The sequence below is a fragment of the Aspergillus ibericus genome (assembly GCF_003184845.1).
Source record: "Aspergillus ibericus CBS 121593 unplaced genomic scaffold BO80scaffold_13, whole genome shotgun sequence".
Classification (NCBI taxonomy): domain Eukaryota; kingdom Fungi; phylum Ascomycota; class Eurotiomycetes; order Eurotiales; family Aspergillaceae; genus Aspergillus; species Aspergillus ibericus.
In genome coordinates this window covers 584,628-608,840 of record NW_020292111.1, presented here as the reverse complement: position 1 = coordinate 608,840, position 24,213 = coordinate 584,628, and the positions used below count along the sequence as shown (strand labels likewise).

The 24,213-nt window shown below is 52.8% G+C and overlaps 12 protein-coding genes and 1 non-coding gene across 13 annotated transcripts; 9 read left to right on the top strand and 4 right to left on the bottom strand.

The window, feature by feature from the left end:
• Positions 1 to 1,516: 1,516 nt before the first annotated feature.
• Positions 1,517 to 2,578, top strand: zrfB (low-affinity Zn(2+) transporter ZRT2; the record flags this gene model as incomplete). Its single annotated transcript, XM_025722058.1, has 1 exon — positions 1,517 to 2,578. The coding sequence occupies one exon, from the start codon at positions 1,517 to 1,519 to the stop codon at positions 2,576 to 2,578; it is 1,062 nt and encodes a 353-aa protein (XP_025576827.1).
• A 188-nt stretch (positions 2,579 to 2,766) lies between these two features.
• Positions 2,767 to 2,840, top strand: BO80DRAFT_t127. The gene has a single exon. It is a non-coding gene; the product is annotated as a tRNA-Val (tRNA).
• A 587-nt stretch (positions 2,841 to 3,427) lies between these two features.
• Positions 3,428 to 4,846, bottom strand: BO80DRAFT_379015 (uncharacterized protein). Its single transcript, XM_025716764.1, has 2 exons — positions 3,994 to 4,846; positions 3,428 to 3,944 (listed from the first exon to the last, which is right to left on the bottom strand). Exons 1-2 carry the CDS (start codon positions 4,778 to 4,780, stop codon positions 3,571 to 3,573), a joined length of 1,161 nt encoding a protein of 386 aa, XP_025576826.1. The 5' UTR covers positions 4,781 to 4,846; the 3' UTR covers positions 3,428 to 3,570.
• A 450-nt stretch (positions 4,847 to 5,296) lies between these two features.
• BO80DRAFT_423915 (putative choline kinase) lies at positions 5,297 to 6,624 on the bottom strand. Its single transcript, XM_025719163.1, has one exon. The coding sequence runs from the start codon at positions 6,541 to 6,543 to the stop codon at positions 5,383 to 5,385; it is 1,161 nt and encodes a 386-aa protein (XP_025576825.1). The 5' UTR covers positions 6,544 to 6,624; the 3' UTR covers positions 5,297 to 5,382.
• Positions 6,625 to 7,064: 440 nt separating this feature from the next.
• Positions 7,065 to 7,745, top strand: fkbp3 (peptidylprolyl isomerase family protein FPR2). Its single transcript, XM_025719162.1, has 2 exons — positions 7,065 to 7,332; positions 7,423 to 7,745. The coding sequence occupies exons 1-2, from the start codon at positions 7,103 to 7,105 to the stop codon at positions 7,589 to 7,591; spliced, it is 399 nt and encodes a 132-aa protein (XP_025576824.1). The 5' UTR covers positions 7,065 to 7,102; the 3' UTR covers positions 7,592 to 7,745.
• Positions 7,731 to 8,726, bottom strand: BO80DRAFT_492617 (cytochrome b5-like heme/steroid binding domain-containing protein; the record flags this gene model as incomplete). Its single annotated transcript, XM_025723779.1, has 1 exon — positions 7,731 to 8,726. One exon carries the CDS (start codon positions 8,724 to 8,726, stop codon positions 7,731 to 7,733), a length of 996 nt encoding a protein of 331 aa, XP_025576823.1.
• A 724-nt stretch (positions 8,727 to 9,450) lies between these two features.
• BO80DRAFT_36527 (putative DNA repair protein Rad4) lies at positions 9,451 to 12,785 on the top strand. Its single transcript, XM_025716189.1, has 4 exons — positions 9,451 to 10,117; positions 10,241 to 10,444; positions 10,490 to 10,826; positions 10,877 to 12,785. The coding sequence occupies exons 1-4, from the start codon at positions 9,575 to 9,577 to the stop codon at positions 12,583 to 12,585; spliced, it is 2,793 nt and encodes a 930-aa protein (XP_025576822.1). The 5' UTR covers positions 9,451 to 9,574; the 3' UTR covers positions 12,586 to 12,785.
• BO80DRAFT_423912 (thiamine pyrophosphate-dependent dehydrogenase E1 component subunit alpha) lies at positions 12,634 to 14,605 on the bottom strand. The gene is made up of 5 exons (XM_025719161.1): positions 14,416 to 14,605; positions 14,176 to 14,363; positions 14,067 to 14,128; positions 13,801 to 14,010; positions 12,634 to 13,753 (listed from the first exon to the last, which is right to left on the bottom strand). Exons 1-5 carry the CDS (start codon positions 14,517 to 14,519, stop codon positions 12,986 to 12,988), a joined length of 1,332 nt encoding a protein of 443 aa, XP_025576821.1. The 5' UTR covers positions 14,520 to 14,605; the 3' UTR covers positions 12,634 to 12,985.
• Positions 14,606 to 14,819: 214 nt separating this feature from the next.
• On the top strand, positions 14,820 to 16,516 carry BO80DRAFT_379000 (lactonase family protein). Its single transcript, XM_025716763.1, has 3 exons — positions 14,820 to 14,998; positions 15,051 to 15,575; positions 15,623 to 16,516. Exons 2-3 carry the CDS (start codon positions 15,190 to 15,192, stop codon positions 16,443 to 16,445), a joined length of 1,209 nt encoding a protein of 402 aa, XP_025576820.1. The 5' UTR covers positions 14,820 to 14,998; positions 15,051 to 15,189; the 3' UTR covers positions 16,446 to 16,516.
• A 578-nt stretch (positions 16,517 to 17,094) lies between these two features.
• Positions 17,095 to 19,013, top strand: BO80DRAFT_404014 (arylsulfatase). The gene is made up of 2 exons (XM_025717664.1): positions 17,095 to 17,257; positions 17,306 to 19,013. Exons 1-2 carry the CDS (start codon positions 17,100 to 17,102, stop codon positions 18,978 to 18,980), a joined length of 1,833 nt encoding a protein of 610 aa, XP_025576819.1. The 5' UTR covers positions 17,095 to 17,099; the 3' UTR covers positions 18,981 to 19,013.
• A 435-nt stretch (positions 19,014 to 19,448) lies between these two features.
• Positions 19,449 to 20,922, top strand: BO80DRAFT_501142 (HNH endonuclease signature motif containing protein; the record flags this gene model as incomplete). Its single annotated transcript, XM_025724274.1, has 3 exons — positions 19,449 to 19,825; positions 19,875 to 20,371; positions 20,435 to 20,922. Coding segments are annotated over 3 exons (1,195 nt in total), but the record flags the coding sequence as incomplete, so codon positions are not given.
• Positions 20,923 to 20,952: 30 nt separating this feature from the next.
• BO80DRAFT_36460 (uncharacterized protein) lies at positions 20,953 to 21,345 on the top strand. The gene has a single exon (XM_025716157.1). It carries the CDS (start codon positions 21,026 to 21,028, stop codon positions 21,269 to 21,271), a length of 246 nt encoding a protein of 81 aa, XP_025576817.1. The 5' UTR covers positions 20,953 to 21,025; the 3' UTR covers positions 21,272 to 21,345.
• A 398-nt stretch (positions 21,346 to 21,743) lies between these two features.
• On the top strand, positions 21,744 to 24,199 carry BO80DRAFT_378994 (putative alpha-L-rhamnosidase A). The gene is made up of 2 exons (XM_025716762.1): positions 21,744 to 23,169; positions 23,223 to 24,199. Exons 1-2 carry the CDS (start codon positions 22,069 to 22,071, stop codon positions 24,093 to 24,095), a joined length of 1,974 nt encoding a protein of 657 aa, XP_025576816.1. The 5' UTR covers positions 21,744 to 22,068; the 3' UTR covers positions 24,096 to 24,199.
• Positions 24,200 to 24,213: the final 14 nt, after the last annotated feature.

Sequence of the window (24,213 nt, the reverse complement as noted above, 5' to 3'; positions counted from 1 at the left end):
CGCACTGGTCCTGGCATTTCACAATTGGTGTCTTAGTCAACCCATCACCCTGGCTTCAGCGAGGCCGATGTGCCCACGGCGTGGTTGTTAAGAGACACATAGCACAGTTTTTGGATTCTATGACCGCAACAACTTTGCGTGTTGTTGGTGAAGCAAATAGCCCTGCAGAACGCCACATTCATCCTTGATGTGTGTTCCACCACGTAATCATCACCGGAGAGCAAGCGGCTCACCGCAGTGCGATGCATCCAATCGCCAAGTCGAATCAGGCGGTTTGAAGCTGCACAGCGTATCGCAGCTCTGATGCCGAATGACATCAAGTTATCTACCTCCATATACGACCTCCGGCGATAACGACATGTCAATTTGAGCCAAGCGATGACAGCGGATCCGGTTCGGTGGATCAAACGAATCCTATATGTTAGTAGTATCAGTGAGAATATTATTTCCCAGCCATGGTAACACTTTGACGGGAACATCTGGCTATTGTAGGCGTCATCGATCCGCTGGCTCACACTTCCTCCCTTGGAGTTCATCAGTCTAGACTGCGAAGTTGTATTTGGATTGAATGCGATGTCACATTGTATTCCGAGTCAATTTGCTATTGATGAAGCATCATGTCCTGTTGCAATATGTTTTGTTTCCTGCTCTATCGCCAGCGAAAGAAGAAGTGTCATCATGTAGATAGAGCAGGCCATCGGTTTCCTGCCAGACTTCCTTCCCTCCGCCCGCCTCACCGCCTCCGAGGAACCAATGTGAGGCCGAGGAAATCCAAGGTGCCGGATCAACAGGGTTCCGGCCCGAATCAATCACGTCAAGCGCCCCGCCCCCTATCGACCCGAACCAATGACAGGGTCGGCAAAGGAGGGGCATCGTCCCCAAGGTCCTCACGGCGCCGAAAACTCTTGAGATGAACCGCCGCTTTCCTCCAAGGTCCCCATCCGATGCAACCTCGCGCCTTACCCGGAACGGACCCAAGTCTCAGTTGTCTGCCACCATGGAGGGCCTTCTCGATTCTAGTCCGGTTCCTCCTTTTCGTTGTGCTGTTCAGTTTTCCTTTTATATGTGTTTGAGTGGATAGCAAGTTGGATGGTTGCGTGCGACTTTGCAGGGATTGAATTGACAGCTTAGCGATCGTTATCTGAACCCCCACGGCGTGCCACCAAGGTCCTCACCACCGGGTCAGCGCCAACCATCGCCGGCGTCCTTTGACGTGGACCAGCCTGAAGGACCTTGGGGACGATCGAGTGTCACTGAACGACCCGACGCACAGAGGAATCCAATTTAAGACCGGAGGACCTTGCAGACGACACTCTTCAGCAATCTCGACCACTGCACTTGACATTCCTCCTCCACGTGCCTTGCGCTTCCGCCATCCTCCTGTCACACCTCTCCGGTACGATCATTGGGTCGGAACCCTGTCAGAGACATCGTTCGAACATCCCTACCTCTTCGGGCCGCCCGTGCCATTCTCCGGTCGGACATAGTCGGTGGAATATAGAATCTGGTGGAAATAATGGAGTCCGTTCATACCCTGGTCGCAAGAGACTCTTGCGAGTCTGGAAATGACTTCGACAGCCGCATGGGCCTGCGTATCTCTTCCATCTTTGTCATCCTCATTGGTTCAGCATGCGGGGCTCTCTTCCCCGTCATGGCCCGGGGGTTCAAGGACTCTAAAATTGCCAAATGTGCCTTTTTCGTTGCCAAATACTTTGGCTCCGGGGTCATTATTGCCACGGCGTTCATCCACCTACTGGCACCGGCAGAGGAGGCGCTAACCGACTCCTGTCTGACGGGCCCAATCACCGAGTACTCCTGGGTCGAGGGCATCGTCCTCATGACCATTGTGGTCCTGTTCTTCGTCGAGCTGATGGTGATGCGATTCGCACGGTTCGGACACGGCCACGCTCACGACGACGATGACGATGACCACCACCACCACCACGTGGAAATGGAACATGCCGTTTCCCCGTCCCCAGCTGAGTCCGTCGACCTGAAAGGCCATATGCCCGGCGAGGACCACCTCGGCCACTCCCGCGAACACCATGACGTGGAGCTCGGCAAGCAACATTCCGATCTAGAGGAATACATGGCCCAATTAACCTCCATCTTCATCCTGGAATTCGGAATCATCTTCCACTCCATCTTCATCGGCTTGACCCTCGCCACCACCGGCTCGGAATTCGTAACCCTCTACGTCGTCCTCGTCTTCCACCAAACCTTCGAAGGTCTCGGTCTGGGTTCCCGTCTCGCGACAGTCCCCTGGCCACACTCCAAGCGCTGGACCCCCTACTTTCTGGGTCTGGGGTACGGTATCTCCACCCCGATCGCCATTGCGATCGGTCTAGGCGTGCGTAACTCCTACGCCTCGAACGGCGCCACGACGTTGATCGTCAGCGGTGTCTTTGATTCCATCTCCGCCGGTATCCTCATCTACACCGCCTTGGTGGAGCTTCTAGCGCATGAGTTCATGTTTAGTACCTCGATGCGTAAAGCCCCGATTCACATTGTCTTGGCCGCCTTCGGCCTCCTCTGTCTCGGGGCGTTGTTGATGGCTTTGCTGGGGAAATGGGCTTGATGCTCGCGCGGATTCATTTCTTGTATATATATATAGATACCATCATGCATACATATGACATACTTTTTCCATTCTTAGATTGAGCATAAGTGACGTTACATTGGCCATTGGCCGGGGTAACCTCTATCAAAACAACAAGCTCACACTTCGTATAGATACCATTTCCTTTCCAAGAAAATCACACAAGCGGCTGGATGGTGTAGTTGGTTATCACGTATGCTTCACACGCATAAGGTCCTGGGATCGAGCCCCAGTCTAGTCACTTTTTATGTTTCCTTTTTTCTTCCCCCTCAATCGAGTCATTGACACCTAACAACAATGATAAGCAGTGAGCGCTTTGAATAATGTACATTTGACGTTCCGAAATAAACTGTGTTAGCGTCCTGACCTGACCCTATGATGGTGTGTTTCGGCCATGCGTTCAATCGAGCATATGTACGGAATATATAAACCGAACGCCAGTGTTAGAATCGACGAAACATTGCAGTTGGTATACTGTTGACATAAAAACATTGAGCATCGCCTAGGTGTCATTTTGGTCTAGTTGGTACGTCGTGTGACTGCTTCCATATACTACCGGTTGCTGTGATTACCAAATGATCCGTTGGACTAAAGGCGCCGAGTTTGCAAGTTACTAAGAAGAAACCCTAATTAATGGCTACGGATGCTTTATTGGATATGTAAAGTATCTGGAGTACGTATACTGGGCTGGATAGATTGTCATTGTTCTGGCGGGTAAGTAGGATATGTATTGATTTTGATGTTGCAGTGTGAATTGACTCGGGTATGGTATGTATATTGTGGTGACAAGTCTTGTGATGAGATTTGGGAAATGTTTGGGTTGTCTACATTTGACTTCTTTCTATGTAGAAGAAACAGTTCGATTTTTTTTTGTTCTTTAGCTGACAGTCAGTGACTGATCGACGGAGACCATTCCATTCAATGACCGGAAGAACTTGGAAATGCGAAGAAGCCAGGAAATACCCCAGTCATTATACAGTCGAGCTTTCCAAGTCAAGGCCGTGGACAGTGCTATCCAAATTTCTAAATATAGATTTGAAGGATGAGGCGCTGCACTGGTGGCTATAGCTGTCATAATACGAGGACGAATCATAACCATACCATCGTGGTGATTTGAATGCCAATAGCTGCTGCACAAGATCTTTGTAAATCAAGTTCGGAAAAGGAGCCGCCGGTCTTGGTGAGAGCAGATTACTTGAGTGCATCTGCTTTGAAAGAGCTCCGTACATCATTGAGCTGCATTCGAAGCCACACCCTTGACTACCGCTGAGGAGGGCCTCGCGGGTTTCATGGACAAGGACGACCAGATTGTTGATAGCCTCCTGTCTACGGTCATTCATTGATTCTAAGATTCCATTAGAAACTATGCGTCTTTCAAATTTTTCTTCACTTACTAAGGACTGAGTAGGAGATCGGAAGCCCCAGACTGCTAATCCAACCAGTACTGCATGACATGGCAGTCGATGTAGATTTTTTGAATTGGGCTGGGAGCTGGAAGAACCAGGAAACCCACAACCACAAAATCAAATCTCGAGAACACGTCGTGGGAATCGGTTCTTCAAGGGCCTTGAGCCAGATATCTGTCAAAGGATACATTGTCTCCTTGCACTTATAGTAGTCGATTAGGACAGCCACTTTGGCGAGCCTCTCGAGGGTGAGCTTTCGTGGCACAGAGTAGTATTGACCATGAATCGCACGGAGTAATATCAGGAGCGCTACGAGATCCCAGCCCTCGGCAGTTATTTCAACGGAGCCCTTTTGCAAATATGTAACGCTTTCTTTCCAACCTCCGGTCAGCGTTTTCTTGAATACGGAGGAGGCAAATATCAGATGCTTTGCGGAGACTTGGATGCGGATGCAATCCTCGTCCGGCGATTCAGGAGAAGAGCCAGTTTCGGCTTGCTCTTCGACAGGTTGTTCTTCCGCAGGTGGCTCTTCAGTAGATGCAGAGGAAGATTCTTCTATTGGCGATGGAGCATGAGTTGCCGTTGATGATATTCCCTCGGCTCCTGGCCTTCCGGCCTCTGCAGCGAGGCTCTGGACACTATCGCTTGCTTTAAGAGGGTCAGAGGCCACGCCAGCAATAATATCTTCATCAGGCTGTGCAAAAGGAGCATTCGCATTTCGCAGTATTATGATCACTTCGCCATCTGGATCAATGATATGAGTTGGTGGGGTCATAATGGTGGCGGAATAAACCAGAAGACGAAATCTTTCCAATAGTAAGGTATGAAAAGCAAAGCCGATAAAGAGGAATGGAGATTATTCTGGGAGGTCAAGTAGCTCTGAGCATCCACGTCATTCCTTTCCTGTGCCGTGATTACGTGGCAATGCTTCATTGGAGCCTGTTTGACACTTCCAGAACCACTTTCACCTAACAAACTTATTTGATACCGTAGAGCCGGCGCTAAAGATTTGGGCTTGAGCGATTAATCCTGGCTAATGCAATCAAGCCGGGAAGAAGTGCGTCAAAAGAAGACAGTGAAGGGGACCTCAGAAAGAAAGAGGCAACCCCGCTCGGCAAGCACGTATTCACGTGTTGTATATGTTCTGTTCGGCAGCTTTGGTTCAGAAATGCCATATTGTGACCCAGCTAGGCGATATACGTCAATTTTGATTTATAGAACCTGCTTTCCATATAAAACCTTGAGAGAGGCTATTACTTGAGGTTAGTATAGTCCCAGACACTATGCAATGTTCTATTCCTGTAGTAAACTGATCGACATCATGACTTGGTACAGCCACAAGTAGCCGCCATACACGCAAAGACTGAGGAAACGGCCTCACGCCGATTTCGTCCTATCAAACTCAGTTCCTAAGCCAAGCTTCTCGTACTGACTGACAAACTCCCCAAACAGCTTGTTCAGCGCCAACAAATTCAACGGATCATTATCATCATCCTGATCCATAAAACAAAGCATGTTATGAATTTCAAAAGAGATGGCCAGCATGATCCCCAGCTCAGCTTCCATAAACACCTGTTCCCCTGTATCCTCATCCCCCGTCGTCTTATTCCACTGCTTCGCATATTCCTCACAAAAATGCCTCTTCTCTTCATCTGTATACGGTCGACAGCTGGCAATATGGCTCTCTTCATCAAACCACTGGAACATCTTCTGCACAAAGTGTCCCCCGATATCGAATGCTCGATAGTTCTGAAAGACGAATTCGAAGTCTATGAGCACGACTTTACTTTCATCTGGTCTGGGGCGGTTCTTCACCATCACGTTCCTTAGTTGGACATCGTGGATACACCAGCCCCCTTTTGCCCCAATAGCGTCCAGTCGGTCCACGACTTCTTGGAGTCTGGACACCAAGTCATAATCAATCAGCTGGTCCAGATTCAGCCCTCCTTCCTTCGCCAGCCTCTTCAACTTCTCCATCTTATGATACCGTCCCAGCTGCGGCGTCACCGCATCAAAATACTCCCGAATCGGATTCTTTCTCAATTGTGTCATCTCCATAGCATGGAAAACAGCATGCGCTCTCGCAACCTCGGCGCGAATATCTTCATTTTCCACATTCTCTGGCTGCAGAGGATGCGCATCCAAAAACTCATCAACCCTTCCAAACGTGCCATCGGGTAGCTGGAAGAACCCGTACACCTTGGCACCGAGACCAGATTGGCCGTACTCGTAGCAGAGCTGGGATTCTTCCTGTTTAGTGGGAACCAAGTGTTTGAGTACCTCGAGTTCTCTATCCAGTGGGCCATGGATTTTGAAGAATACCTTCAGGGGTTCGGAATGGGCGGTGTTGCCTGGAATGGGACGGGATACTATGCAGTTTGTGTTGGCGTAGCCGGTTGTGTATATCACGGTGAGAGATTCGGGGTCCACGTATGGCCATTCGGTGGGGAGGAACGTGCTGATGATTTCTTTGATTGTCGTCTTGGGGAGTGGGCCGTCTTTGGGGATAGAGACGGGGATGGTTGTGCAGGTTACCATTTTGCTGTGAGATAAATATACGGGAGATAAGTACTCCGTAGTCAATGTAGATAAAGAGTAGGGTAGATGGATGATCTTTCACATCGCGGTAGACACGGTTCATCTATTTACTTAAAGTACTCCGTACAAAGAAAGAATATGCTTTTTGGTCACCTGCTGCCAATCTGAGTCATCATGCAAAGTTAGTTACACAGAAATCATCTTCCCTAACGCGGTTCTTTATTCTCAATTAGAAGATAGCAGGGATCAAATCCAAATCGATCATAGTAAAATCAAAGAATACATTCCTGATAGCGCCTCAGCAATCACCATAGGTGCTAGTAGTAACCCGCCGTACCCGCACCGGACCACCGACGGCCATCCACCCTCCCCCCCTCCCTCATCCAATTACCAGCCACGCCACACCCGCCCGCACCGCAACCGCGTCCGTCCATCCTAGTTACCTCCGCGGCCTACCACCTCCGCACCACCTCCTCCGGTATACGTATCCTCCTTCAACCCACCACCTTCTCCAATCTACCACCACCAATCCCTCCCTTCCACTCAACAATCAATCACGATGAAATTCCTCGCCCTCCTAACCCTCACCCTCACGACCCTCACAACCGCCACCCCCCTCCTCATCGAAGTCACCGAATCCGTGACCTGCACCCGCAAAACCAAAAACGGGGATAACGTTGCCATGCACTACCGGGGAACTCTCGCCTCGGATGGATCTGAGTTCGATGCGAGCTATAATCGCGGTCAGCCGTTGAAGTTTAAGTTGGGGTCGGGGAGGGTTATTAAGGGGTATGTTTATCCCTTTTTTTTTTCCTTAGGGGATTTGTTGGGGGGATGGGGATGGGGTAAAAGGATTATGCTAATGGGGAAATGGTGCAGGTGGGATCAAGGATTACTTGACATGTGCATTGGGGAGAAGCGCAAGTTGACGATTCCGCCTGAGTATGGATATGGGGATCGTGGGGTGGGACCGATTCCCGGGGGTGCGACGTTGATTTTTGAGACGGAGTTGGTGGGGATTGATGGGGTGGATAAGGATGAGTTGTAATTTTGTCTTGTTCCTTGTTTGGAATGGGATGTGAGGGGTGGAAGAAGGACTGTAGGTCTATGTATGTATCTAAGGGTATCATCTATATAGATTACACTGGCCATCGCAAGTCAGCCAGAATGAAGCAAGCAGAATGAACTCAATCCATCGCGTCCAGCTTGTTCTCATTTAATTCCTCGGCTTCCGACACGAGGATCCCAACGAGACATTCACCCAGAATGGCGTCCCAGTTTACCCAGGGATGGATCTCGAAGAACAACTTCCCCGAGTCCTTGCCGGCACCGCGAAGCAATTCCCCCTTGCCACCGGGGTGGAACGGTATATATGGTGTGATGTTGTAGACCTTCCCCTGGTATGATGTCCATGCATCTGCCCCCTTCCGTCCGTTCTGTGCCTTGAGCATCGATGGCGTCACCCGGATCAAGGTGGGAGGGAGATTCTCGCCCCGGAGTTTGTTGTTCGGGTTGGATGTCAGCGCGGCCCAATCCAGCGGCGAGTAGCCTGGTTCGAGAACCGCGCGTTTCGTGGAACTGGATGGTTTTGCCGTCACCTTTGTCGGCGCCAACGTGCTGCTGGACAGACGACTGGGTGGGGCGCGCAATGAAGCAGCAGCGGAGGGTGGCGGGCGCAGCGAACTGGTTGTGTTCGGGCGTGGCGGTTGCTGGGATGCGATGGGACGAAGTCGAGGTGGCGCAGGAGGAGGCATCAGGGAGGAGCTCTTCGTTGCAGTCGGTTGCTGTGGTGGCGGCGGCGGCGGCGGAGGCATGAGGATGTTGTCTCCCATCTTTGGCGGATTGAGGGGCGCAGAAGGGGGCTTCATCGCATTTTGACTTATGTCGGCAGACAGGGAGGGGGTTTCTCGGTCGGCGGGGTTGTCTAGTTGAAAGGAGGGCACCTCGAGTGCAGGCGCAGTGGCAGATGCCTTGGGAGTTGTCTCGGAGTCTTTGGCGAGGTCATCTTCATTCTGCGCAGCCTTTGCTTCGCCGTTGGCTTTCGCCTCTGTTGCGCGAGGGGCAGGGGGGGCAGCCTTTGGTGGCTCAGATGCTGGGGCCTCAGGTCCCCAGGTCCCGGGAGGGTGATAATACAGAAAGACGCATGCTGTTGCAATAAGGGTTGCGACCCCTACCCAGCCCATGCTGGATATACAATCTAAGGATGGGAGATGAGGAGAGTTGAACTGTGAGCCTGAGAGCCAAAGCCGTGTGACACTGTCACGTGCGCTATTCTATTTTGGGTAAATTCCTTGCTTAGTCATTGTTATGCACGCCACTCCGCACTTGGTATTTGTAATGCCTCAAGATTGAATATATGAGGTTGGTTTGAGATATGAATGTATAGCTAGCTTATCGATCTATTGCTGGCGATGTCTAGCCCGCATGATCTGCAGCCACAGCATTTTACGATGGTTGGGTGAAGTCATTAGTTCTACAAGAGATCTACATGTACATAGCACTCGAATCTCATTAGATCAACATTGAAAACATCTCATGTTAGTGACACCATTCAGACACCAAGCTCAATATACCACTCAAGTGACCTATGTGTTTCGTTGTTTCCTTTTGTCCGTTTTCAAATTTCACTGAGTGTTGTAGCAAGTGAAGCAAACAGTATATATTCTTGCTGATGGTCAAGATGAGAATGATTGGTTCATTCATTATTTATCATTAAGTTCAGGCAATCGCATACCCAGATCCACCTCGTACTACTCCTAATCCTATGGCTTTGTCAATAAAATATGCCCAAGTCTCTGCATGATTCCTGTGGAGGCTGATTCGGTGGGGCCCCGCCAGCCCACTTCAGCCGCACGGTGCGGAACAATGCAGGGTCCGGACCTGCAAACAGGATAAACAAAGCGTCACGTGTGGGATAAGCGTCATCAACGCACCTGCCGAGTGAGAACTGAGCACACTCCTGCCAAGGAACCCAAGATGCTCGGGCCAGAGGCTGAACGTGGAATCCGTTTGCTACACCCAACTGTTCGTGATGGCGAGGCGTACTCCCACAACTCGCTCCGCAAGAGGCGGAGCTTCGAGCCGTCTGCGGAGGCGGCACGACGATCAAGAACATGAAATCCCGGCTGTCTACCGGGAGATGCTGGCCGAGGCTGAAGCCCGAGAGCCTTCTAGGCCAGAAGATGGCCAACCCCTCAAGAGAAGGAGGCTTGCTGGTCAGAAATCCGTATCCAGCCCTCGACCCTTGAGTCGAGAAGTCACTCCACAAGACAACCAACCTGCCGTTCCCCATGTCCAGACGGTGTATGATTCTCCATCATCATCTGATGAGTCAGACATGGAGTGGGAAGAGGTTGATATCAACCAGACATCATATAATAATCAATCGGATGATACGTCGATCCAGGTCACTCTGGACCGGCCCGAGGATCGAAAGCGCAAAGTAGTCTCAAGGCGAAGGGTGGTTACAGCTGCAGAGAAGCAGCTGAGATTAAACATACATAAGGTCCATTTGCTATGTCTTTTGCGCCACGTGCAGATACGTAACCTTTGGTGCAACGATGAGGAAGTACAGGTGCGTTACCCACTAGCTGTCTTGTCTGGTGATGGCACGTGCTTGAGATGGAGTGAACAGCTGGAGGAAGCAGCAAATGTAGATTACTATAGAAAGCCGATCATCATCTGACTTGATAAATAGGGCTTCCTTAAACGAATGCTGTCCAAACAAATCATCTCACTATTGCATCCCTCTGAGAAGAGGCCACAGCAGACCAGGTCAACAACCTTCGTTGATGGACTAAACCAAGCGAGTGATGCCTTCAACAGAAGGTTTAGGGTGACAGCGCCCGGGCTGAGACGCCCTTTCTGGATAGATTATCCTGACTCCTTGAAGCAACGAGCGGTATGTCACCACCATACATTGCAGAGAGCTATCTGACTTTATTAGGAACACATTATAAGTGACGCCGAGGTCTTCCTGTCGCGGGAAGACTTTCTCAAACAAGCAAGAACAATGCAAGGCTCGCGAGACTTTGGCGCTCAATTGTTTTGTGCTTTACTACGGTCTGTGGGAGTGGAGGCAAGGCTTGTCTGCTCTCTGCAGCCATTGCCATTTTCGGGCACCACCAAGGATATGCCACCTGGGATCCCTGGAAATGCTGTTCCTACACCAGACAGCCCTGATAGGTCGGGCGGCGCAGAATCACAGTTGTCACGGCGTTCCAATACACGAAGGCTTGCCCGACCACAGTTTGCGCCATCTCGACCAGGAACCCCTACCAGAAGTAAGCGCTGCATGCATTTGATACTAGTATGAAGCTGAGCAAGATGCAAGGTTCGCCCAACCCTATCCGGGAATCGTCACATCCGATCTTCTGGGTTGAAGCCTTGAATGAGGCGGTGAACAAATGGATACCCATTGATACTTTGGTTACCAAGTCCCTCGCGAAGCCATCCAAATTTGAGCCCCCAGCAAGCGATCCGTACAACCTTATGAGCTACGTGGTAGCTTTTGAAGATGATGCTTCCGCTAGGGATGTCACGCGGCGCTACGTAAAGGCGTTCAATGCAAAAACCCGCAAGTTGCGCATTGAGTCAGTCAAGAACCATGTGAATTGGTGGAACAGGGCGCTGCGCTTCTACGAGAAGCCATTTTTGGAAGATCGGGATGAGTTGGAGATCAGCGAGCTGACTTCGAAGACGGCTGCTGAGCCGATGCCTCGGAACATTCAAGATTTCAAGGGTCATCCCTTCTACGCCCTTGAACGACATCTTCGTCGGAATGAAGTCGTCTTTCCAAAACGGGTGATTGGACAGGTTAGCCTTGGCAAATCAGGGTCGAAGAATCAGATCCTGGAACCGGTGTATCGCCGGTCTGATGTGCATGCCCTCCGGAGTGCGGATCGATGGTACCGCTTAGGACGGGACATCAAGACTGGCGAGCAACCGCTAAAGCGTGTTGCGTCGAGGAAGCCACAGGAGCCATTTGATGACGAGGATGAGTCTGTTGCCGAAACACCTCTGTATGCTTACTACCAGACACAGATATACGTACCCCCGCCAGTGGTTCGAGGGAAAATACCAAAAAATATCTATGGTAACTTGGATGTCTTTGTACCCAGCATGGTACCTCCTGGTGGTGTCCACATTACTCGTCCGGATGCTGCACACGCTGCCAGAATACTTGCTATTGACTACGCAGACGCTGTTACCGGATTCAACTTCAAAGGACGGCACGGAACTGCGATACTCCAGGGAGTAGTCATTGCCAGCGAATACCGGGAGGCACTTGAAGAAGTGATTGAGTGTCTGGAGAGTGAGAAGATGCAAGCTGAACTAGAAAGAAAGTCGGCCGAGGCACTGCGACTGTGGAAGCACTTCCTTCTTAGGTTGCGCATTGCAGAAAGGGTCAAAGGCTACACCGTCGAAGGAGAGCGAGAAACTGAGGCAGCGGACGAAAACTCTCAGGCTCTTGATCCAGAAGAATTTGGCGGCGGGTTTCTCCCTGAGCCAGAAGAGGCAACGTTGGATAACATGGTCCCATCCAAAACCCAGGAACCTACGGACAGAGACGTGTCGATGTCTGCCGCACCCGATGATGAGCTCGGTGGAGGGTTCATCCCAGAAGCAAGTGCGGATGAGACTCCTTTACCCCAAAGCAACAATCCAAGAAGGGGCCATACGAACCGCCCAGCAGACCCTCCACAATACAGTCTCGTTGTTGTGCCCAAAATCGAGACTCCGGATCAGGCACCTTCGATCCAAGCTTTCACGGGTGCTCCTAGGGATACTGGGCTTTTAACAGAAACCCAACCAGAGGACCTAGGGTATCCATCACAGGTTACAAACCACACATTAGACACATCTTTTGTCAAAGCCACTCCGAAAATTTTGGAAACCCACCAGACCTCTTCACAAGCCGAATCACGGTCGCCCACTCCTGGCATCACCAGCCAGGACACGCACAGCGATGAGGAAACCTCTTTATTGTCGCAAGACCCTGAAGACGAGGATGCCATTCCAGAGTGGCTGATGTCGGATTAATTGCATAAATCTTGTGATTTGGCATGATTGGATACGCTCGCATCTCTGAACAGTACTGCTAGCGGGTGCATATCGTATTGGACTTTTGGACTTGGAAATAGGTTCATAGTATACATCCATTATAACAGCGCTGGGTATAGGTGCATCACCAGAGATTTGTATGACGGTTGCTCAAATACAAGGCTGTGAGGCATCCTTGTCCGAGTCTAGCATTTGAGACTGCCATTATCCATACTGTGCGATAGCGTATTGTCCCATGCAGTCTCGTGCAAATTTATAAATATTATATCCGTTTATACCAGAGGCTACCCAGTACCGCAATAACTCATGACAAACCATCAGCCATCGGGCTGTGAGCTCTACTTACACCCAAGTATCTTCAACCACGGTTGGAATCTATTTATAGCCCATTCACACCATCCTCAAACTGATGCAGATCGTATTCATCCGGATACGTCTCCAGAATGCGTTTCAGCTCTTTCTTCTGTGCCTCCGCCTCCTCCGTCAATTCCTCGTATACGCCCTCAAACGCCTCCCGCAAAGGAGGTTTCTTCTCCCGCTCCGCTTCCCCAAATTCCTTGAGGACGGCTTTCCGGAGCTGATCCCGCGTGTCCCGCTCGAGATCCTCGTTCCAGTGGCCTTCGTTTTCCAACCATTTCCGGAGCCGGATGATAGGGTTATCGCGACGTTTCCAGTCCTCGACTTCGACGCGGGCTCGGTACGCGAAGCTATCGTCACTGGTACTGTGGTGAGAGACGCGGTAGCTCATTGCTTCGATGAGAACGGGCTTGCCGCCGTCTCGGAGGGCAATGCGGCGCGCTTCGCGCATGGCTTCGTAGACGGCGAAGATGTCGTTGCCGTCGACGCGGATGGTGTCGATGCCGTAGCCGATGCCGCGGCTGGCGATTCCGTCACCGCGGTATTGTTCCAGGGTGGGTGTGGAGATGGCGTAGCCGTTGTTGCGGCAGATGAAGACGACGGGGCAGGATCGGGTCGCGGCGATGTTGAGACCCGCGTGGAAGTCGCCTTCGCTGGCGGCGCCTTCGCCGAAGTAGCAGGCTACGATGCGCGGTGGGGTGTTGGGGTTTTGGAGGGCTTGGAGTTTCAAGGCGTAGGCGGCTCCGGAGGCTTGGGGGATTTGGGTTGCGAGAGGGGAGGAGATGGTGTGCTGGGATGGTTAGATGGGGGTGGAGGGGGTGGGAAGGTGGGACTAACGGTTCGGGGGTAGTTACATCCATAGTGGACGGGCATGTTGCGGCCTTTGCTGTTGTCGTAGCGGTTGGCGAAGAGTTGGCTCATGAAGTCTTTGAGAGTGAAGCCTCGTTGCTGGAAGACGCCTGCTTCGCGGTACTGGGCGAATACCACATCGTCTGGCGTCAGGGCTGCGGCGGAGCCGACGCTGATTCCTTCTTCACCGGCGGATACCTGAGGTAGTTAATTTCTGCTGACTGGTAGAGTGGGAAATCACTGCCAGTGCATACCATGTAGAAGCTCAGCCGACCCTGTCGTTGCGCCTCGAACATTATTACGTCCATGACACTCACTGGCTATGTCAGATCGAGCTGTCGTTCGAGCTTTGAGTCCACGAACCAGTCAACATATTCTTATACCACGACAGTATTTCCTCCTTTGGCACATCGATAGACTTCCGTGACTTGTCGACCAGGACACCGTCGGAATCCATGACTCGGTAGGTAGGGATATTCGACATCTCGGCGGGGTTGATGAAGGCCATGTCGGTGGTAAACTTGCTATTGATCGCACCTGGAAAGCGGACACTGTTCTGGTCAGCTCTGTCACATTTGTCCCGTTCAGCTGGAATGGTCTTACCGGTCCGATCCAGGGCGTTGTGATATAGAGTTGCTCCATCGCCGAGGAACCTTGGTGAGCGGTTGCGAAGCACGCAATAAACGTGCCGACCGGAGAGCCAGCATTTTGAGGTAGATTTGCAAAGAGTACCAGCCCCGAGAGTCCAAGAGCGGCACCTCGCCAGATGGGCTGCAGCGAGGTGATAACCGCGTCGAGGGATGCTGGGGAATGCGGAGGGCGCGGCTGGCCTCGGCCCTGACGTCGGTCGGCCTTATCCCGCCCGCCAATAGCCGTGGTTTGCACCGTTTGCTCCCGGCGATAAGCAGAGTGCCTGATTGGGAAGCGTCAGTCAGGTGATGCCGCCGGGGACACCTTCCATCTCTTCTTCCGCTTTATTTTGCTCGTGGTCGGTTTCTTCATGAAGAGTACGACTACTGCTTCAGCTGCCTTCTGGCGTAGAGACTGAGCTAGACTATGCTACACCGTCTAGAACATTACGCAAGGGACTCCAAGGCGTACCAGTACTGATACAGCGCTAATCGAAGATGATTGGTCAAATTCGATACACTATGGCTGGCTAGGCTTTGGTCTGTGACAAGAAGAGGTAGGCAACCTCGCCTGCAGAGCATCGACGCATCTACTGACCTCATATGCAGGGACCTGCACGCACTTGCCGTCCCTGGAACAACTCATCCGCAGAATGCAGATCCATTCCGCTGGCCGGGTCGGTGACTGACTATTTATTTACCTAGCCCATCGCTCAACGAGACTGCCAGATCTCTCCACGATTTCAACATGTGTTCTCCTCCTCGCTTGCTAGCCTGGCTATCATGGCTGTCTTTGGCGACGGCGACCAACCTCTACGCTACTCACTATGACGGCAATGTCTACACCCTTTCTTTGGATCGTGGCGACAATGACACCTATTCGCTCTCTCTCGCCTCCTCGTTGAAGACCTGTGGCTCTATGCCTAGCTGGCTGACCTTTGACTTGGACTCGCGTATTCTATACTGCTCCGATGAAACCGGTGATGCGTCTGTCAATGGATCCTTGACGACTCTCTCTGCCGACCAAGACGGCACTCTGACGGAGATAGCGACTGCTGTGGCACCTGGCGGTGGGGTGAATAATGTTATCTATATTGATGATGACGGGGCACAATACCTAGCCATCGCGCATTAGTATGTTACCATCATGATAAGCCGCAGTATGCCTCTAATAAGTTCAGTTCTGGATCCGCCGTGTCGACATTTTCTCTGCCCTTGACTTCAGGAGCGCAGCCGCTTCAGGTCTTTCGCTACAACCTCTCTGAGCCAAAGGAAAACCCACAACAAGACTCGCCTCATCCGCATCAGGTTTTCTTGGACCCAACTGGGTCATTCGTCCTTGCTCCAGACCTCGGGGCCGACCTCGTCCGCGTGTACGCTATCGACAAATCCACCGGTCAATTGGACAGTCGCTGCGCCGATATCACATACCCAGCTGGCAGTGGACCCCGACATGGCATTTTCTGGACGACTGAGCACTCCATACTCACCAGCCAATTGAAGACCCGGCAGCAGGACAGTGTCATCCTGTATATTGTCAATGAGCTGGACGGTCATCTGAAGGCATTCACAGTCACGTACTCGTCCGATGGCTGTCTTGACTTCGACGAGATCCAGTCCTTCGTGCCCTACCCAGATGGCGAGCTGCCAGAGGGAGCTACCCCATCTGAAATCCGACAAGCAGGTAGCTCTCTGTATGTGTCGATTCGGAGTGATCAAGGTTTCCCGCCCAACGACTCCATGGCTAATCTGGATCCCTCCTCAAATGGTATTGTCACCTTTGACGAGTTGACCTCTTCGTACGGCACCGTTCCCCGGACGTTTGTGATTAACAAGGCCGGAGACTTGGTCGCAATTGGTGATCAATCCTCATCGAACGTTGCCATCGTGACGCGAGACCCTCAAACTGGCAAGCTGGGAGAAGCAGTGGCTAGTCTGCAGGTTGGGGAACCCGGCGAGGTTGGTACGTCCACGGGTCTGAGCAGCGTGGTATGGGATGAATAATTGGATAGATGTAATGACTTCTAGTTGTGTCCGGCTACTCGAATAGAGAATAATTGATATGCCAATCTCTCACGCAAAATCCGCGTTCGTGTTAGTCTGCCAATACGTAACGGTACTGACTATTGGATATCATCTGATCACTCATGGAGATCACATCTGAGCCACCGAGGAACTGAATGGTCTACATGGCTGCCTTCTCCGCAGCAAGCCTACTGATTCAGCCTCATTGGAAGGCGCACTTCTCAGCAGCTCAAAAACGAGCCGCATCCACCGCCATCTTGCCTCCATTCCCAAAAATTGTCTCTTTGCCACCGATCACGCCGGAGACAGACAGGGACCGATCATCCCACTCAGTGATCGGAAGAGGCAAAGCAGCCGAGAGCCGAGTGCGTAAGAAGCGGGGTCCATGGCGTGATCTGCTGATTGGCCTTGCGCCCGCGGATGAACCGCCGCTCCACCGCGACTATCAGATCAAGCCAATCGGGCGGGGCTGCCCCTCTCCATCGGTGCCAATGCCGCGTGCCACCAGCCGATTGCCGATGGCCATAGTACGGGGTAAGCTCTCCCAAGCATTCAAATACCCCTCCCTGGTCTCTCTCAATCAGGTTACGAGCCTCGTGCCTGTTTGTCTTTCATCTCTGTGTTACTCTTATCATGGCCCCCAAACGCCCCAATTTCCTCGTGGTCGTCGCTGATGACTTGGGTTTCTCCGACATAGGCTGCTATGGAGGAGAGATCCGCACGCCCAACCTCAACCGTCTGGCCCAGGAGGGTGTTCGGTTCACCGACTTTCATGCAGCAGCAGCATGCTCGTATGTGCTTCCTTCTACCCATGTTGAAATCCTCTCTAACTCAACCAGTCCCACCCGCGCCATGATCATGACCGGAACTGACCACCACATCGCTGGTCTCGGCAACCTTGTGGAATGGACCAACATCTCCGGCCAGAACGGTCCCAAAGGTGCCCAGATGAGCACTGCTCCCCAACGTGGTATGCCGGGCTATGAGGGTTACCTCAACGAGCGCGTTGTTGCCCTGCCTGAAGTCCTCCGCGACGCTGGTTACCACACCCTCATGTCTGGCAAGTGGCATCTGGGTCTGACCCCAGAGCGCTCACCCTTCCGCCGTGGCTTCGACCGCTCCCTCGCTCATCTCCCGGCCTGCTCCAACCATTACGCCTACGAGCCCCAGCTCCAAGGCACCGACGAAACCCCCACCTTCCTCGAGGCCAGCTATATTGCCCTGCACATGGAAGACGACAAATACGTCAAGAAGCTGCCCGATGACTGGTATTCCTCCGATGGCTACGGTGACAAAATGCGCGAGTACATTCAAGACTGGCATGACCGCGGCGATGACCGCCCTTTCTTTGCCTACCTCCCCTTCACAGCCCCGCATTGGCCTCTGCAAGCTCCCCGCGAATATATTGACCACTACCGCGGCGTATATGACGATGGACCAGATGCTCTCCGCCAAAAGCGGCTTGAGCGCCTCAAGGCGCTGGGAATGATCAGCCCCGACGTCGAACCGCACCCCGTGGTCGCTGACGAGGACGAATCCAAGCCCTGGGACGAGTTCACCCCGGAGGAAAAGAAACTCTCTTGCACAGCCATGGAAGTCTTCGCAGGCATGGTCGAATGCATCGACGCCAACGTCGGAAAGGTCGTCGATTACCTTGCCTCCATCGACGAACTCGACAACACCTTTGTCTGCTTCATGTCCGACAACGGCGCTGAAGGCGCCGCCTACGAAGCCTACCCCATGGTCCAAAGCGGCGTCATGCCGCATCTCCAGAAATACTACGACAACTCTCTCGAGAACCTGGGCAACTACAACTCCTTCATCTGGTACGGTCCACGCTGGGCCCAAGCCGCCACCGCCCCGTCTCGCCTCTACAAAGCCTACACCACCGAAGGCGGCGTCCGCGTGCCCTTCCTCGCCCGTTTCCCCACCTCCCTCAACACCGCCTCTCACGTCCATTCCGGCTCTATCACCGACCAATTCGCCACGGTTATGGACCTTGCCCCCTCCATCCTCGACATGGCCGGCGTCTCCCACCCAGCCCCGTCCTACCAGGGCCGCGAGATCGTCCCGATGCGCGGGAAATCCTTCTACCCATGGGCAGCCGGCGATAACCCCCGCATCCACGAAAAAGACTTTATTCAAGGCTGGGAAACCTGCGGCCGGGCGGCACTGCGCTTCGGCGACTGGAAGATCGTCTATATCCCCAAGCCCAAGGGCCCAGAGCGCTGGCAGTTATACAACCTGGCCAAGGACCCCGGGGAGATCCACGATCTGGCGGAGCAGGAACCTGAGCGATTGAAGCAGCTGCTCAAACTCTGGGACCAGTATGTTATTGAGACGGGTGTAATTCCGTTGAATCCAGACTTGGGAGAGTTTCTGGAGGCCACGGAGGCCCAGATGCCGGAGAATGCGTGGATGGAGTTCGATTATTGGAAGAAGGGTGCCCGCGATGAGCCGGAGAAGTTTACGAGGAAGCCGCCGAGGTTTCAGAGGGTGGTGAAGCAGTTCTAATTGTGTATGTGTGTGTATTGTAATTAGCGTAGTGTTATGGCTGGCCATAAGGAATGTTGTATCAAGCGAGTCAATTCCCCAGCTTGCTTCGTGTCTGTCAGTTGTCTTCTTCGTCTCATTCATGTCGTGGTGTTACTTTGGAGAATTAGGCTTTTCGTGCGATACTACACAAGGTGTCGAATAGATACTTCTTGACATGAATCCAAAAAGGAAAGCAACGGAGAGCAGAAGGCATTCATGTGACGAAATTTGAATAGTACTTCTACGTAGGGATGAAAGAATAAGAATCTCCTAGAATCCATACGGTGTTGCAGTGTGGGGGCGGTGGCAAGGGCGGTACCTACAGCGGTGGAAATTCTCGTCAACAATCGCGTCATGATAAGAGATCTGCCGGCAGTTCCTGGATAACTAATAATAATTGTAGATCTGCATCCAATCTGTCGTCTGTCTGCCATCAACACAGGTCATCATGGCATCAAAGAGAAAGCGCGATATGTCCCCTGCGCCCCCGCAACGCTCCGCACGCCTGAGAACCCAGCAGGAGAGTGCATCGAGTGGCCTGCCCCCCCGTCCCACGCTCCAAAGAGAGCTCTCCATCTTCTCGACAGACGTGGAAACCGAAGAAACCTGGCCGAGCCTTCGGAAGGAGGCGGAGGCTCGGATTGCGAACTACACCCATCAGAAAAGACCCAATGAAGACAAGCTGCAAGCTTCCTTAAATGCTTTCTTACAGTGGCTCCCAGAGGGCGGAAGGGAGTCTATCGCCCGGGATATCGTGGGTGCCTCAACGGACGACAAGCTCCACGAAGGTTTTTCTAACCTCCTATCTGCCCTCGCCATGCCCAGTAAGTCATTCGAAATACTAGCATATACCAGCATTACTAACCAGACAAGTGAAAACCCGCTCCCGACCGGGCACCGTCACCAGCTCCCCGCACACCCGCAGATTGCAATCTGTGGAGGCTGTTGCCACCACCCTGGACCAGCCCACCGAACGCCAGAGGAGCTTCCGTAATGATTGCTTAAGGAGGGATGGCTACCGCTGCGTAATTAGCGGAGAGCTCGACATAAATACTTGGGAGGCGAGAGGGCTCCCGACGGACGTGGATTTCGGGCCCGTGGAGGCGGGGCATATTATCCCCTTTTCCTACGCCTCCTGGCCGTATTCTTCAGTAGGACCCCCCTGCGATCATGCCAGTCCATTCATACGGACCGAAAAGGAACCGCCATCCGAGACCTCAACCGCCTGGGAAGTCTTGTGGCGCTGCTTTCCCGGTGTCCGTCATGAAGGTATAGCGGTCGAAACAATCAATAGCTTGACCAACGGCCTCACAATGCGCAGCCCTGTCCATATGGCATTTGGTGCCTTTTCGATTGCCCTAAAGCCAACCGTGAGTAACTCCGAGGACCATGTGCATCGACAGAGCTTTTTGGACTGACTAGTGTCTGCATAGGACACTCCCAACCTATACGAACGTGTTTTCTTCAGAAGGTATCCGAGTAGTGAGCGGCGGGCTCTGCCTGCAAGCAACATGATCGAATTAAAGCAAGCCCCCGGCGCGGAAGACTTGGAGCTGCCTAGCGCCGCGTTGCTGGACTGCCACTATCGTCTTGCCGAGATACTTAATGCGTCCGGAATGGCCGAGGTGATCGACGAGCACTGGCGTCGCTGGGAAGATCTGAAGGAAAGCGCGGGGGGCATGCTGCGCCCGGACGGAGGAACCGAGATTGGCGAATATCTGGAAGTCGCGCTGTGGGATAGAGTGGCCGTGTAGGAACGGGTTTAATTTGCGCTGATCTTCCGATGTGCCATAAGTCATTTCTTTACCCGGGCCAAACACATCTGCGCCTCCCGGCTGGTCATTGAACGTGTGCAGTATGGCCATATCATGGGAGCGTCTCAGTCTCTATTCATCGCCATTTATCGCATTGCTCTGTTGGGTCACAGTCTGATGTCTAGCAAGCCTGATGAGGACTCGATAGCGAGAAGGGAACTCCTGCTATTGGACCAAGAACATGCTATTGGCCAAATAGAGTCCAACCTCATGGATAAAACAGACCTGCAACATCCCCATGATGCCATTGTATCCAACCTGTCCGGACTATCATGTCGCATCTACATTAGGAAACCTTTGGCTCCATCTCGACTCGATGGAGATAGCACGGTTCAGACGCTGGTGGAAGATTTCATCGATAACCTACAACAACTCTCTTCGAACTTACCCTCCCACAACATTCTGAGCTGGCCACTGGTTGTTACTGGGTATGCTGCAAGAAATCCCGCACGCTAGCTGCGTTTGATATATTGGATCCATTCAGCCGGGCTTATAGAGTCCTCCAACGCGCGAACCTATTGTTCTTGTGAGTACTGTCATTTCGAAAATCCCGACATGCGCAATACTTGGCGAATAGTGGCTTAAATACCGGCAAGAGGACATTTCAAGAAGCGGGAGAAGGCATCCATAATCCTTCGCAAGATAGAGCGAGGCGGCACATCGATATTACCGAACGGTCAGGAAAAAGCGACCGGAATGTCAGGCTAGTAAGTTTTACTAGATCATTGTCGTTGAGCAATAAACTTGGTTTCCTACATACAGTGGATATAATTCCATCCGGCTTATCCTCGGTAATCGGGCTCATCCGAGCCCCGTGGGGAAGGACCCTGGCTAGGCAGCAAGGCTGCACCCCGGCACCGCTCGGCTTATCCGGTCCCTCGCCTTTCCCGATCTTCCTCCATTTCGTCCCCTTGCTTTCCCCTCACTTCTCAGTCCCCTCTCCTACCACGCCACCCCGAATGAACTCCATTCGTCCCCTCACCCGGGCCAGCCCCGCTAAGCAATGCCACGCCCTTGCGTCTGCTAACCCAGCGGGGTTCTTCACCACAACCGGGAACCCTGGGCGGCAGTGGAGGAACAAAGTGGATACTCGTCAGTTGTTCGGAAGGATGATCTACCGATCACTCTCGTGGCCTCAACTGTCATCGGTCGCCAATGGTCCGATCGTCAATGGATGGAATGATCCTGCCGACGTTTAGCCGTATATAACATGCTGGCTGCAGGCAACAAACGAGACCGAACACACCACCAACATGCGGTCTTCCTGGCTTTTGCTGCCAGCCTTGGCCATCGAGGCCCTGGCTGTGCCCTATGAAGAGTATATCCTTGCTCCGAGCTCTCGCGACCTGATTCCCGCCTCGGTTCGACAAGTGAACGGTTCCGTCACCAATGCGGCCGCTTTGACCAGCTCGGCCGGGGAAACCACCTTTAACGGAGTTTCCTCGGTGACTTATGATTTTGGTCTGAATATCGCTGGCATCGTCTCCGTGGATGTCGCGTCGGCATCCGCGGAATCCGCCTTCATCGGGGTAGCATTCACAGAGTCTAGTTTGTGGATCAGCAACGAGGCTTGTGATGCTACCCAGGATGCTGGTCTTGACACACCACTCTGGTTTCCGGTCGGGCAGGGTGCCGGAGTGTATACGGTGGACAAGAAATATAATCGTGGTGCATTCCGTTACCTGACGGTCATCAGCAACACCACGGCCACGGTTTCCCTCAACAGCCTTCACATCAACTACACTGCCGCCCCCACGCAAGACCTTCGGGCATACAAGGGATACTTCCATAGCAATGACGAGCTCATCAACCGCATCTGGTATGCAGGTGCTTATACCCTGCAGCTTTGCAGTATTGACCCCACTTCCGGTGACGCCTTGGTGTGGTTGGGAGTCATCACCTCGTCCGACAACATCACGCTCCCGCAGACGGACACCTGGTGGTCCAACTACACCATTACCAATGGTAGTAGTACGTTGGTTGATGGAGCCAAGCGGGATCGGCTCGTCTGGCCGGGTGACATGTCTATTGCTCTGGAGAGCGTGGCTGTCAGCACTGCAGACCTGTACAGTATTCGCACGGCGCTAGAGTCGTTGTATGCTCTTCAGAAAGCCGATGGCCGTCTTCCCTATGCCGGGAAGCCGTTCACCGATATCGTCAGTTATACCTACCACCTCCACAGTCTGATTGGAGCGGCATCGTACTATGAGTACACCGGAGACCGTGCGTGGTTGTCCCGATACTGGGGACAATACAAGAAAGGTGTTCAGTGGGCGTTGTCGAGTGTGGACCAGACTGGCCTGGCCAACATCACAGCCAGTGCTGATTGGTTGAGATTTGGCATGGGTGCGCATGTAAGATCCCCTGGTGTCACCTACCATGGATGGGTGGAGACTAATGAAGACAGAACATTGAAGCGAACGCGATCTTATACTACGTCCTCAATGATGCCATCAGCCTCGCCCAAACCCTCAATGACTCCTCCAACATCCGGAATTGGAGCACGACTGCGGCAGGGATCAAGTCGGCTGCGAACGCCCTGCTCTGGGATGAGTCAAGTGGCCTCTATACCGACAACGAGACCACCACCCTCCATCCCCAGGATGGCAACTCGTGGGCCGTCAAGGCCAACCTGACCCTTTCGGCCAACCAAAGCGCCGTCATCTCATCTGCACTGGCCGCCCGCTGGGGACCGTACGGCGCACCCGCGCCTGAGGCCGGTACGACTGTGTCCCCTTTTATCGGCGGGTTCGAGCTGCAGGCTCATTACTTGGCCGGTCAGCCAGATGTAGCGCTCGACCTTTTGCGCCTGCAATGGGGATTTATGCTTGATGACCCACGTATGACCAATTCGAGCTTTATTGAGGGGTACTCCACCGATGGATCATTGGTCTACGCGCCCTACCGCAATACCCCGCGGGTGTCGCACGCACACGGCTGGTCCACGGGACCGACGTCCGCACTGACGATCTATGCAGCGGGGTTGCATCTCACAGGGCCGGCGGGGGTGACTTGGTTGTTCAAACCGCAGCCGGGCAATTTGACCCAGGTGGAGGCGGGCTTCGAAACTCGTTTGGGGGCATTCCAGTCGATCATTAGCAGATCCTCCACCGGGGAATATCAGGACCTTACCTTTACCACACCGAATGGGACCTCCGGGTCAGTGGAACTTGGCAATGTCAGCGGTAAGCTTGTATCGGATCAGGGGGTGACTGTGCGGTTAGTCGGGGGGAAGGCTAGCGAATTGCAGGGAGGGAAATGGAAGTTGGAAAGCATTTGAGGATTTGTAATGTATGTTCTTGTTAGCGGTGAATCAAAATTTGTGTGCCCGACGTCACCGTGACCGGTGCTTGTGTGTGATTTATAGTCGGTGGTTCCGCTTCTGTACCCTCCAGCTG

Excerpts from the sequence above, each read along its gene's own strand:
- BO80DRAFT_379015 (XM_025716764.1), bottom strand. The coding sequence starts at position 4,780 with ATGACCCCACCAACTCATATCATTGATCCAGATGGCGAAGTGATCATA. Across the intron at positions 3,945-3,993 it reads GATCTCCTACTCAGTCCTTA|AATCAATGAATGACCGTAGA; the intron begins GTAAGTGAAGAA and ends ATGGAATCTTAG.
- BO80DRAFT_423915 (XM_025719163.1), bottom strand. The coding sequence starts at position 6,543 with ATGGTAACCTGCACAACCATCCCCGTCTCTATCCCCAAAGACGGCCCA.
- fkbp3 (XM_025719162.1), top strand. The coding sequence starts at position 7,103 with ATGAAATTCCTCGCCCTCCTAACCCTCACCCTCACGACCCTCACAACC. Across the intron at positions 7,333-7,422 it reads TCGGGGAGGGTTATTAAGGG|GTGGGATCAAGGATTACTTG; the intron begins GTATGTTTATCC and ends GAAATGGTGCAG.
- BO80DRAFT_36527 (XM_025716189.1), top strand. The coding sequence starts at position 9,575 with ATGGCGAGGCGTACTCCCACAACTCGCTCCGCAAGAGGCGGAGCTTCG. Across the intron at positions 10,445-10,489 it reads ACTCCTTGAAGCAACGAGCG|GAACACATTATAAGTGACGC; the intron begins GTATGTCACCAC and ends TGACTTTATTAG. Across the intron at positions 10,827-10,876 it reads ACCAGGAACCCCTACCAGAA|GTTCGCCCAACCCTATCCGG; the intron begins GTAAGCGCTGCA and ends GCAAGATGCAAG.
- BO80DRAFT_423912 (XM_025719161.1), bottom strand. The coding sequence starts at position 14,519 with ATGCTGGCTCTCCGGTCGGCACGTTTATTGCGTGCTTCGCAACCGCTC. Across the intron at positions 14,011-14,066 it reads GTCGGCTGAGCTTCTACATG|GTATCCGCCGGTGAAGAAGG; the intron begins GTATGCACTGGC and ends TAACTACCTCAG. Across the intron at positions 13,754-13,800 it reads GATGTAACTACCCCCGAACC|CACACCATCTCCTCCCCTCT; the intron begins GTTAGTCCCACC and ends TAACCATCCCAG.
- BO80DRAFT_379000 (XM_025716763.1), top strand. The coding sequence starts at position 15,190 with ATGTGTTCTCCTCCTCGCTTGCTAGCCTGGCTATCATGGCTGTCTTTG. Across the intron at positions 15,576-15,622 it reads TACCTAGCCATCGCGCATTA|TTCTGGATCCGCCGTGTCGA; the intron begins GTATGTTACCAT and ends TAATAAGTTCAG.
- BO80DRAFT_404014 (XM_025717664.1), top strand. The coding sequence starts at position 17,100 with ATGGCCCCCAAACGCCCCAATTTCCTCGTGGTCGTCGCTGATGACTTG. Across the intron at positions 17,258-17,305 it reads CATGCAGCAGCAGCATGCTC|TCCCACCCGCGCCATGATCA; the intron begins GTATGTGCTTCC and ends TAACTCAACCAG.
- BO80DRAFT_36460 (XM_025716157.1), top strand. The coding sequence starts at position 21,026 with ATGGATAAAACAGACCTGCAACATCCCCATGATGCCATTGTATCCAAC.
- BO80DRAFT_378994 (XM_025716762.1), top strand. The coding sequence starts at position 22,069 with ATGCGGTCTTCCTGGCTTTTGCTGCCAGCCTTGGCCATCGAGGCCCTG. Across the intron at positions 23,170-23,222 it reads GATTTGGCATGGGTGCGCAT|AACATTGAAGCGAACGCGAT; the intron begins GTAAGATCCCCT and ends TAATGAAGACAG.